A 12,482-nucleotide genomic window follows, 5' to 3' on the forward strand; every position below is an offset into this window, starting at 1 on the left:
CTTTGCAATTTAATCCCCAAATACAATTTTTTCTCGATTAAGTCCCAAAATTTCCTTTTAATCCCAATTAAATTCCAGATTATGACGACCAAAAATACTAACCCGAATTTCAAGATGTGACAAAGATGCTCTCCTTAGCAGATAACAATGAGTGGAAATTCAGATGATATACAACACTCGTAGCATTAGCATAAGCTGGATACATTGTTGAAGAGACTTGCCCACAAAATAACAATACATGATTAGAAATGAGTCTCTTTTCTTTTTTATATCATTAACCAAAGTACAAAACCAACAAGAAAATTTAGCCTATCAACTTCTGAAGGCTCCAAAGTAAGTCACATACACAATTCATAATACAAACCACAATAGCATATATATATATATATATATATATATATATATATATATATATATATATATATTGTGAACTCATTGAGTAGCCTCTGTAATAAAAGGAAATGTTATTCTCCCTAAAGAATCTGAGTTTGAGTAACTGCATCTGTAGTATGTGTGCCATTCAGAAAATGTATATATTTAATGGGAATGTATACACCAAGATGTTAGTGATAAACTTTCCAATATCTTATCTATAAAGTTTTGGTAGTCCATCCAGATTGCATCATATAAATTATAAGAATATCGCCATTTTTTAACAATCACAACTTCCCTAGACCATTGAAAGGAAGAACAACAGAATTTTTCCATGACAGAGATGAATGTGAATCATAATAAAAAAGAACAAAACATTGCGAACAGATTTCTGCTAAGAGATACCAAAATCCTTCCAAGAACATCATGCAGCTAGCTATGAACCTTTTAGTCTCCAAACTTATTTCCCGAAGGTGTCCTCTGTATGTGACAGCTAAATTTAACGAACCTTCGCCATGCCTTTACTGTATATTAAGTTTTAATTTCAATAAAGCCAGCTACAGAACATTTCATGGTGATGCAACAGGCAAACATAAACTATGCTGGAAAAGGAAGAAACTAGTTTTTCCCAATAGTAAATCACGAAAACCATCCAACATCGACTGTAAAACAAGTATCAAAATCAAGCACCATCGGAATTCGCTAAAACAAGGTTAACCTTCATACAAAGTGGCAGCACATTTAGTCCATAGACAAACTGTATTAAGCTATACTTGGTAAGTTGTTCATTTGGTATATAACAGAAAATTCGTTCAACCTTCGAGTTAGAATATAAACTTTGTTATAGCCAGTCAATAGGCAACAATGAATCATGCAAATAAACTAAATTAATATTTAGTTTTTCCATAGAACTGATTATCTAAAAATGTAAACAAAGTAGGATGACTTGGGAAAAACTAAATCAAATAAGATATATGTAATTACCTTGAATGAAATAGGAAACAATTATTCGACCCCAACAGACCTGGCAACATTGTACCGTAACTTCCTATTCTGATTTTCCTGGAAACAAATTCATTTAGAAAATAGCCTTAAATGAGCTTATCCGAAAATAATTGACGAGTCTAAAATACATTCGGATAGTATAAGACTAAAAAAAAGACAGAAATCGGTTGTAACCGAAAAATTTACCAAGAGCATAACTATTTAGAGTAAGCTCGACAACATTTTAGGTTGAAACCGAAAATATTATGTTCTTAGTAATAAATGTAAATTGTATAACTATTCTGGTTGCTACCTAAAATATTAGGGTCGAGAGATTCTCGGTTGTAACTGAAATTGTATGTAGACATATAACATTTTTGGTTAAAACCATTATAATATAACATTTTCCATTATAACAAAATTATTATCAATCATATAACTTTTAGTTTATACATGATAATATTTTAGACTAAAACCGGTAACAAATTAAACTTGGGTTAAGCCGCGTAGGGAAGAACCTAAAAATAATACCTGACATGCACAAAGAAACCAACTTTGATCACACCATGGATAGAAAAACGATAGTAATTAGCTCACCTGTTCAAGAACCTTAGCGGAGCTGGCTTCAACGAGCCTGGCCAAGCTTTCGGCCTTCAAAAGCATTTTCTCGTATAAATCCTCTAATCCAGCGGTGTATCTAGTGGCTTCCGGTCCGATTAACCGGTTCAATCTCCCAATTTGCATTCCCTCGGTGCACGTATCCAACAAGGATTGATCCTTCTCCGTTTGTTTCATTCCAATTAAAGTCTTGTCATTTCTATCTTCATTCATGGGCGTTGAGCTCCTTAGCTCGCAGTTCAAAAAGGGTAGCGCGGAGGTGGGGCTAAACGACCCGTAATGCCCTCTAAAAGCGGGCCCAATGTTGACTACATCGATGGATAGCGGATTAAAACAGTGTCGGGATGATTGGAAGTGGAAGGCCCGATACTGGTTGGTTTGAATGAATTGGTCTTGTAGGGGAGTGGTGAAGAGGAGGAAAATGGAAGGAGCGAAAAGGGAATCGGAATCGGAGTTTTGGATCGGAAGGGAGAGATTGGAGGTAGAGGAGAGAGAATGGGTGACGACGAACTCACGCATGGAAGGGCGGAGGGGAGTTTTGCGGCGAGAGGAGAACCAGCCGATGAGGGGTTTGTGGTTGAGGTGAGTAGTGGAAGAGAGTCGGGAGGAGTCGACTCGGCCGAGTGAGTCGTAGAAGGAGAGGAGAGAAGGGAAGCAGAGGAAGCCGGAGATGATGGCGACGAGGTGCGAATCGGGGGAAGTTTGGGAAGAATCGTCGGAGAGGGTGGAAGGGGAGATGCGAGTGACGTGGCCAAAGAGGAGACCGTCCACATCGGCGGCGGAGGATGAGAGGCGCTGGATCATGGAGGCAAGAGTGGGCCCCGATATGGCTAATTTATGCAACAGCACATCGTCCATGACGTGAAAATGGTGGGGGTAACAGCTTAAAGCTAGAACAATGTCTCAAGTAATTTCTCAAGAGGAAGATGCGCTTCACCTCTCTATCAACACTTTTTTTTTAAAGGCTCTCTATGAGTGTCGGCTAAATGGGCTTTTCATTGTCATTAACGTAGTCTAGTGGGCTCAAACATTGACATCTCTTCTTATGGGTGACTATTCGATTGAATCGAGTTAAAATAAAAAATTAAGTTAACTGAATTTTATGAGTCGTATTTTATAATTGAATTTTTTATTTTAATTTTTTTATTTGAATAGAATTGATCAAATTTGATTTAAGTTTCTATTTAAATTTAATTATAAATATTTATAATGTTATAATACTATTTGATTATAATTTAAACGATTTTCTATAACTATATATGATAAATAAATATATCATATTCATATATTTTCATGTCATATACATATATTATGCAGAGTTGAAGAACTCAACTCAAACTTAAATCAATCCGTTAACTCCTTAAAATTTTGAATTATTCGAGTTCTAGTTTATAACCTTACTCGAGTTTAAAAAAAGTTCAAGTCAAATCTAATTTTATAAATTACGAGTTAAATTAAATAAGATTTTTAACATTGAGTCAAGTCAACATATTTAATTTTTTAAAGTCGAGTTTATTTATTCCTATTTGTTAAGTCATATTAAAGTGTTAAATGTTTTATTCACTAACGAATTTCATATACCGAAAGACATTTTATTTAAAAATAAAACATTAAATATTAAAATACTAAAAGAGCGTACTCTAAAGTAATTATTCGTATTTTTTTATGCCAAGTATAAACCGAAATTTCATAGATGTTTTAGTACCATTATCAACCAGAAATTTAAATTACGATCACGATTACATTTTCAATTACATAATATTTATTATAATTACGTACATAACAATTACTATTACGGTTGCAATTGTGATTTTTTTAAATGCAACACAACTTATTTTAAAAAATGCAAATTTTAATTGTCATAGCGAATTGTTGATTTTTTTAATTAACAAAAAATACCGTAACAAGATAATAATTAGAATAACAAACTGCTATTGTCACTAACAATCGTTACCTATCAACCGCTATTGGTGTTTACTCCGTTATTTCCGCTATCTAAATCCATGTTATCGACAGAAATAATTTCATCTCCTCCCTATTTCAGATGCAGCAGCATGCAAATCAACATTGGTGTGATTCCACTTTACACCGTTAATATCCCATGCTGTTCTTTGTTAATATCCAGATGCAATGCACAGTAACAGCCATTGATGCATTCAGATCTTATAACAAAGAACAGCATGGGATATTAGCTCAATTTATGATTATCCTGTTTCTATAAAATCAAAGTGTATGAATTTATGCACAGATCTGACACAGAATTCCCACATGGTTTTCATAAACACATGCATTCAACGCGTACAACTCACAATGGATCATCCACAAGTATAGAAGTATATGATAAACCCTATAATTCATCAAACAATGGAAGTAAAGAAAAACCATAAATTCCCCTATGGGGATTTTATTTCCTAAAAAGATACTGAAAATTGAATCAATAACAGGTGAAGCGATATTGAATTCTAGAGGCAAAGATTTAGGGATGAAGAACCATGGATCGGATTCAGACACGAGCGGCAACAACAGGGGCGGCGGCGGCGGCATTGGAGGCGGCACCACCTAGAAAAGACAAGAATCCGGTGGATGCTTGTTCTTGTTCGTCCAAGAAGAGATCCTCAGGGGCCCTGAAGGCGCCGTGAGCACACACTAGTCCAACTCCAACCATGAGAGCGGAAATGAGAAGAGATCCAACGGATGTGAGGAAGACAACGAAGACGCTGAAGACGATGAGGATGCCGAGGGTCTCGCGATCGGAGAAGGAACGGCCGAAGACGACGAGAGGCTGGTCGGCGGGACGGAAGAGGTAGAGGAAGATCCAGGAGCAGAGGAGTCCAAGGAGGAGGAGAAGGGAAAACGGATGGGAAAGAAGGGAAAAGGCGAGGATAAGACCAATCACCGACAGATAATTGACTCGGAAGTATGAGTAATTCTTGCGGACACGGACGAGGGCATCGGAGAAAGATTCTGGCTTGGAGAAGGCGGAACGATCAGCAAGTTCAGCCCAGGGACGGCGCTGGGAAAGGCCGTTGCGGACAGAATCATTGAGATGGGAGAGGAAAGAAAGAACAGCAGGGGTGGCGGCGGGAGGCTGGGATTCGACGGATTGTGCGGAGGAGATGGGGAGGACGGCGGGACCTGCGGTGGACATTGCTGTTGTTGGAGAAGAGTTGGGGTTTAGGAAATGTGTAGATTTAGATCTAGATTTGGTGTGCACAAAATAAATAAAGGAGAGGGATGGTATTTTACTTTCATTTTCTTCATCGTTACGGATTGATTCACCACCGTCAATTCAGCAAGTAAAGCTTTTCAATCGGGTCAATTCTTATTTCCCAACTTTTCAAGCAAAGGGATACTTGATTTATCAACATTTAGCTTTACATTAAGTTTTCTAATTATATATTTATAAATTCACCAAGTTTTATGTAAGCTGTGCATAAGTTCATTGCATTGCATCAAACGAAATTGAATCATGTAAATGTAATAATTTGTAATACACAACCCACGAATATATATATAGAGTAGGGGAAGCATAGGTCCGGTCGGATCATATTTGTGACCAACTCAAATTCAATTTGAACATTTTATTCCTTCATCCCCTTTAATTTAGGTTTAGAAAGATTCAAATATTTAGATAAAAATATGCACTCAATCTTACATAGATATATATAATTTTATTAAATAAAATAAGAATATAGTTAAAAAATATTATTATAATTATTTATAAATGTAGACATTTATTTTCGTCCAGGGTCCTCTTTCATTTTGTATAGTATATAATAATGTCAAATATAACTTTTGAATATATATATATATAGGTTTTAAAACGGTTTTGAAAAACATATAGTATATAGTTTTTAAAGTAATTTTAAAAACGTAAAATATATATATTTTTTAAACCTGTTTTCATTTAAGGTAAGTTTGAAAACATATAACATATAATTTTTATTTTAAAAATGTTTTTATATACATATTATTATTATTATTATTAGTATTTTATTTCTTTTTTCGTATTTTTTTCTCTTATTTCAGGCCCATTTTTTATTCATATTTTTTCTTCAACATAAAAGCAAATCACAAATCTTTTTCACACGAATAATTTTCTAATGAGAAAATAACTTCAGTGATAAAAAATGCCTTATAATATACGATTTTAACCAACTTTTTTTGGATTTGCCAAAATGACCAACTAAATCGCAATGCGATTGATAATTCGCAACGCGATCTCCGATATCGCAAATCAGTTTCCAGATTCGCAACGCGAACTTCGACTATCGCATTGCGATTTACATATTCGCATTGCGATAGTCCAAGTTCGCGTTGCGATAGTCGAAGTTTGCGTTGCGATTTATTCCAAATTCGTTGCGATAGTCCAAGTTCGCGTTGCGATTTATTCCAAGTTCGTTGTGATAGTCGAAGTTCGCGTTGCGATTTATTCCAAATTAGTTGTGATAGTCGAAGTTCGCGTTGCGATTTATTCCAAGTTCGTTGCGATAGTCGAAGTTCGCGTTGCGATTTATTCCAAATTCGTTGCGATAGTCCAAAATCGCAACGACTGGTGGTATTGCATTTGTTTCTTAAGAATTTTCTCTAAAAATATAGTATTCGCGCGGACGTGTCGAAGATACGTATTACCACGACCACGACCACGACCGAGACGAGACGAGACGGCGGCGGCGCGTGAGAGTCCCCCTTATTCTCTATCACTCAACAAGGAAGTGAGAAAGTCAAGCCTTAAATACCATTCCCAATAGTGTTTCCAATACTATGTGGGATTGAGCATTACAAACACTTGTTCCCAATACTATGTGGAATTGAGCCTTAAATAGTGATATTATTTTTGAATGTTTTGCTTAAAATTGCAATAATCCCGATTGATTGTAGATTGACTTTTAATTATGACATATTTAATCGTATAATACTAATGCAATTGGTTGTTGATTCAGTTGTTTTAAGGTGCATGATTGTTAATTGTTTCCTAAATAATCACATTGTATTGGAAACAAGTGTTGGTAATGCTCAATCCCACATAGTATTGGAAACACTATTGGGAATGGTATTTAAGGCTTGGCTTTCCCACTTCCTTGTTGAGTGATAGAGAACAAGTGGGACTCTCGCGCGCCGCCGCCGTCGCCGTCCGTCTCGGGTCGTGGTCGTGGTCGTGGTAATACGTGTCTTCGACACGTCCGCGCGAATACTATTTTTTTAGAGAAAATTCTTAAGAAACAAATGCAATACCACCAGTCGTTGCGATTTTGGACTATCGCAACGAATTTGGAATAAATCGCAACACGAACTTCGACTATCGCAATGAATTTGGAATAAATCGCAATGAATTTGGAATAAATCGCAACGCGAACTTCGACTATCGCAACGAATTTGGAAAATCGCAACGCGAACTTCGACTATCGCAACGAATTTGGAAAATCGCAACGCGAACTTAGACTATCGCAATGCGAATATGTAAATCGAATTGCGATAGTCCAAGTTCGTGTTGCGATAGTCGAAGTTCGCGTTGCGAATCTGGAAACTGATTTGCGATACCGGAGATCGCGTTGCGAATTATCGATCGCATTGCGATTTAGTTGGTCATTTTGATAAATCCAAAAAAAGTTGATTAAAATCGTTCATTATAAGGCATTTTTGGTCACTGAGGTTATTTTCTCTTTTCTAATTTATGTTGAAAATCACAAATCTTTTCACACGAACAATTTTCTAATTTCCATACAAGTGCAGTAATGATTATTTGTGGTGCCCAGCTTGCTAAAGAACAAGCTTCAGAAGGACCAATTATGCCATTTTGACCAACCGAACTTTGTTAACATACAATTGAAACGAGGAGCGGGCAACAAGTCTTTGTCCCCGGTCGAACAACAAGCAAAGGTCCAACTCCAACAAAACAAAATTATGAATCCCACGATTCTCGACAAACGAGTGATAACCCGGGTAAGTCGGAAAACGGGGGAAAACAAACTCCGTCAATTTCAGGAAGAACCTCTGACAAGAGGCTATATATACCTGCAGATCGAAAAACCGATGGGGGAACGAACAAGAATATCATTCTAACGAGTTGATTCCAGGGCTACCCGATGAGATCGCATAGCTTTGTCTTCTTCACCTTCCATATCCATACCAGTTGTTGGCACGATCAGTGTGTTGCTTCTGGAACAAGATCGTAACAAACCCCGGCTTCCTTGTATATAAGAGATCATTATTGTTTTCTCTGCCTTATCTGTTCATCTTCGCTTTCCATATATCGACGGTCAGGATACAATGGCAAGTGCTGGACCCGCGATCAAACCGTTGGTTTGTATTACCTTCGATGCCTTGTCCCAAGGCTGTGTGCCCACCGGGGTTTGCTTGTACTTCGAATACATGTCAAGGCCAGCTCTACGTTTTAGGCGGTATGCGATCAGACACACAAACTTCCATCAATAAAACGATGGTTTACACCGCATCCACAAATCAGTGGTCCATAACGTCTCCCATGGTGACCCCATGATCTTTCTTCGCTGCTAGGAATGTCAATGGTAAGATCATTGATGTCGGTGGAAATGGGGGCGAGTACAATGACTCAAACACCTCCGTGGAATGTTATGATCAACAAACTGACACGTGGGAGCAAGTTTCTAAAATGCACGTGGAGATGTACAGCCATTTATGGCCATTATTTTGGTTTTTTTTGGCGTGAGATTAAGGGTATGTTTGTTTGTCATAAAATGAAATACGAAATTGATTTTTTCTGAAATTCTGTGTTTGTTTTATATAATTCGTTTTTCGGAAAATGTTTTTTCGTATTTGTTTCACGTAATTCGTTTTTCGGAAAATGTTTTTTAGTGTTTGGTTGGAGGAAAACTGGTTGGTCAACGTAATTCATTTTCCTGGTCAACAGAATTTCTTTTGTGTTTTCTAGAAAAATGACTTACAGTCTAATTTTTCGTAAATCATTTTCCTAACTTTTCACTTCAATGAATAAATACTCAAAATAATTTTATTTTATAAATTTAATATTAATAAAATATTTTAATATCATTTTCATCAAAATATTAATTATTAAAACATATATTTATTAATATTTATAATAATATAATATTATATTTTTAATATTATAATAAAATAATTAATTATATTATAATAATAATATAAGATATATATTTTATTTAATAAATATATAATAAATATTTTATATTTAATAATGAATAATATTATTTATATATTTAATATTATATATAATCTAATAATATTTTAATAAAGATATTTAAAAGATACTAATTAATATTTCTAAAATATAATATAACACTATTACTTTAATAAATAATTAATATAATTTATAATATTTTTATTTCACTAAAATATATCAATATTTTATATTTTTATTAATAAAATTATAAAAATAATATTTAATAATATATAAATTATTTTAATATTTTAAAAGAATAATATTAAGTTTTATGATAAATAATATTATTTATTGTATTTAATATTTGTAATAAATAATTTTTTAAAAACTCATAAACTAGTGGAAAAAATGTTTAAATAACATCTTCTAAACATCATAAAACGTTTTCCAGATGTTTTTCAGAAAAATGTAATTCATTTTACGGAAAACATTTTCCGAAAAACGTTTCCTGAAATGTAATTCATTTTCCAAAATTTAAATTACAGTAATTCATTTTCCAGTAATTCAAATTATAATAATTCATTTTCTAGAAAATCAATTACAACCAATGTAACATCCCAAAAGCCGGGTCAGTGACTAAAATGTAAAATTTGGAAACTTTGTGCTCAATTTTGAAATAAGCTAAAAGTTTAGGGACTTAAGTAAAGGATTTTGGATTAAATAATAAAGATGGATTAACTAAAGGGGTAAAATGGTCTTTTCATAGGAAAGATTTTTATCCTTCCTTTTTGAGTAATAAACTTGGGAAATGTGAGAAACATCCAGAGTTCTCTTCTCATTTCTTCTTCTTCATACTTGGGAGAGCAAGGCAAAGGTGAGAGTTTTATTAGTTGATTATTATTTGAATTTTAACTTTGGTTTTGATCTTTAGTTGATGGATAAACTTAAGGAAAGCTTGGGTTACGGTAAAATCAAAGAATGGAGGGGTTAAGAGAGATTAAAGATTTGGAGTTTTTATATGAAATTTTGGAAAAGAATTGATAAGTAGAATTTGAAGTTAAATTTGACTTGTCAATAGTTAAATTAAGAGATTTGGAGTGATAGAAAGAAATTTAGAACACGTTGAAATTTGAGTATGATTATTGAATTTCATAAGAGGAAAGGTTTTTTAGAATTAAGATGAGATAAATGAGTACAAATTGGCTTAAGTATGTGTGTTTGAGTTTAGTATATAAAAGAGGTTGAAATAGGAAGGGTTTAAGTTGAAATGAAGTATTTTTCGTGCTGAAAATGTAATTCTGGGCTAGGGGAATCGGTACCCATTCAAGGGGAACCGATATCCCTTCAAGCGAATAAAAATTTCCAGAATGTCATGGGGGAACCGATACCCCCACAGGATGGAACTGATTCCCCCTAAAGGAAAATTATAAATATTGGTTTAATAAGTTCGTTTAAGTTGCTAGTATCAAATTACAAGGTATATGTATCTAATAATTACCTTAAAATGTATAATTATGTAGATTCAGAGCCTAAAAGAGTTCCGGAATCATTGACAAGTAAGATCGATAAAAAGGGAATATAAGAGATTGGAATGGACTAGTGATGCCAGGTGAGTGCATATTAGTATTATATGATGTTAAATGAAAATAAGACTTGCGACAAGTCTATTTTCCATAGTAAAATGCATGAATTCATAAATAGAAGTATATATATGTATGATTTATATGTGTTGACATATTATTGTATATATGTATTATAGGGTTGCTGTGAATATGTGCTTTGTTATGATGATATAAACCATATGATATGATAATAAATTATATGAATATAAAAGATAAGTTATGTGATAAGATCTTTGATATATACATATATATAAATGAAATATTACTACGTGAATACATGCTATGAGATAATTTAAGTAATAATATGAGAATATGGTAAAAGTGAGTTTATGAGAAATGATATGAACTAAGTAAGCAAAGGTTACATAAATAAAATTATGATACATTAGTTGTATAATAGAAGCTATAGAGTGATATGAAATGATTATAGGAGTTGTACGGAATTGAATTAAGTAAATAGATTAAATTGTATATAAAAAAACAATAAAAGTAATATATTCAGGTTTATAAGTATAATGTAGGTTAGGTAATGTAAGTGCATACCAAGAAATACAGAATAAGGTAGATGATATGATGTAAATTATATTATGAATTAGTGATGTAGGAATGAAATATAAATATGCAATAAAACTTATGTGTTATATGATAAATATGAACATATGAGAATAAGAGATTAGATAAGTGACTTGGTGATAGAAGCTATATGACCATGGATTAGGTAAATATGAATAATTTAAGTGATATGTAACTATGAGTATTTGAGTATGTATCCATGTGAGGTGATTAATGAGGTTATATGAAATATTATATTATATGACTATGTGAGTATATGAAAAAGAATATAGGTACATGCAAGTTATATAGAAAGGAGTTGTGTAACCATGCCTGATATGTATTACATGTATGGGAATATAAGAGAATAAAACCTAAACTATATGAAAAGATATGATTCATGTGATGTGAACCATGTGAACATATGAGAAATTGTATAAGTTATATGTATTACATGATATATGTGATTTTACAAGAAATGACATGAGCTATGTGATTACATGATTATAAGATATCAAACATGTGATAAAAGATAATTAATATGCATGTGTGAATATGAAATGATATAAATGACAATGCTCATGTTGTGTGTCATGAGAGCTAAGGGTATAGTTGGCAAGCCAAGAGTTGAGGGTCTACGCGGTCCTTCGGGATATATATATATTCTTTGGAACATGTGTGAAGTCTTGTGAGACACATATTTGATCCCTAGTACATGTATATGATTCTTAAGGAATGATATGTGGTCCTTATAGACATTATTATATGGCACTACGGTGCAATTCTACGTGGCACTTCGGTGCATTTATATGAGCTGTGGTGACAGCATTAGTGCACAACCTCCATACTCACATATCTATAGTTCTCACATATGTACATGGGCTAATCAAGAGATATAAACAAATATATATGTTAGTGATATGATAAATATTATAGAAATGATATGATGTTGTGTATGTATAGTGTTTGATTGAAAATGTTAAGCATAAAAGTATGTGATTACATGATAAATTGCTAATGATGATTTATGTGTATGTATGTATTTATTGTTAATTAATCTGATATGATTTTACATGATATGAGGAAATCATGTAATTTGGTATAGCATGATAGAACATAACATGCATGTATTGATATATATTATAAAGTGCATTATAAGTTTTTATGCCTCACTAAGTCATAGACTTAGCGTGTGATTATTTCACACGTAGGTTACG

General features: G+C 33.4%; 3 protein-coding genes and 1 pseudogene across 4 annotated transcripts in view; 2 read left to right on the forward strand and 2 right to left on the reverse strand.

Moving 5' to 3' along the window:
* The window catches only part of LOC120159592 (chitinase-like protein 2), a 39,726-nt gene extending 39,337 nt beyond the window's left edge, over nt 1-389 (forward strand). The window contains exon 7 of the mRNA XM_039170171.1: nt 373-389. The gene's annotated coding sequence lies outside the window, so the exon portion shown is untranslated. The remainder of the gene's footprint in view (nt 1-372) is intronic.
* A 488-nt stretch (nt 390-877) lies between these two features.
* On the reverse strand, nt 878-2,857 carry LOC120159233 (BRISC complex subunit Abraxas 2-like). Of its 2 annotated transcripts, XM_039169884.1 has the most exons (3): nt 1,954-2,857; nt 1,357-1,434; nt 878-896 (listed from the first exon to the last, which is right to left on the reverse strand). In XM_039169884.1, the coding sequence occupies exons 1-2, from the start codon at nt 2,830-2,832 to the stop codon at nt 1,378-1,380; spliced, it is 936 nt and encodes a 311-aa protein (XP_039025815.1). In that variant the 5' UTR covers nt 2,833-2,857; the 3' UTR covers nt 878-896; nt 1,357-1,377. The 2 variants fall into 2 exon arrangements, with proteins under 2 accessions (XP_039025815.1, XP_039025807.1); XM_039169876.1 differs by lacking the exon at nt 878-896 and having other exon boundaries at nt 1,280-1,434.
* Nucleotides 2,858-4,345: 1,488 nt separating this feature from the next.
* On the reverse strand, nt 4,346-5,162 carry LOC120159272 (PRA1 family protein B4-like). The gene has a single exon (XM_039169908.1). The coding sequence runs from the start codon at nt 5,120-5,122 to the stop codon at nt 4,478-4,480; it is 645 nt and encodes a 214-aa protein (XP_039025839.1). The 5' UTR covers nt 5,123-5,162; the 3' UTR covers nt 4,346-4,477.
* A 2,716-nt stretch (nt 5,163-7,878) lies between these two features.
* LOC120159611 lies at nt 7,879-8,662 on the forward strand (annotated as a pseudogene).
* The last annotated feature ends 3,820 nt before the right edge of the window (nt 8,663-12,482 follow it).

Source organism: Hibiscus syriacus, unplaced genomic scaffold (assembly GCF_006381635.1).
Source record: "Hibiscus syriacus cultivar Baekdansim isolate YM2019G1 unplaced genomic scaffold, ASM638163v2 tig00002841_pilon, whole genome shotgun sequence".
NCBI lineage: Eukaryota > Viridiplantae > Streptophyta > Magnoliopsida > Malvales > Malvaceae > Hibiscus > Hibiscus syriacus.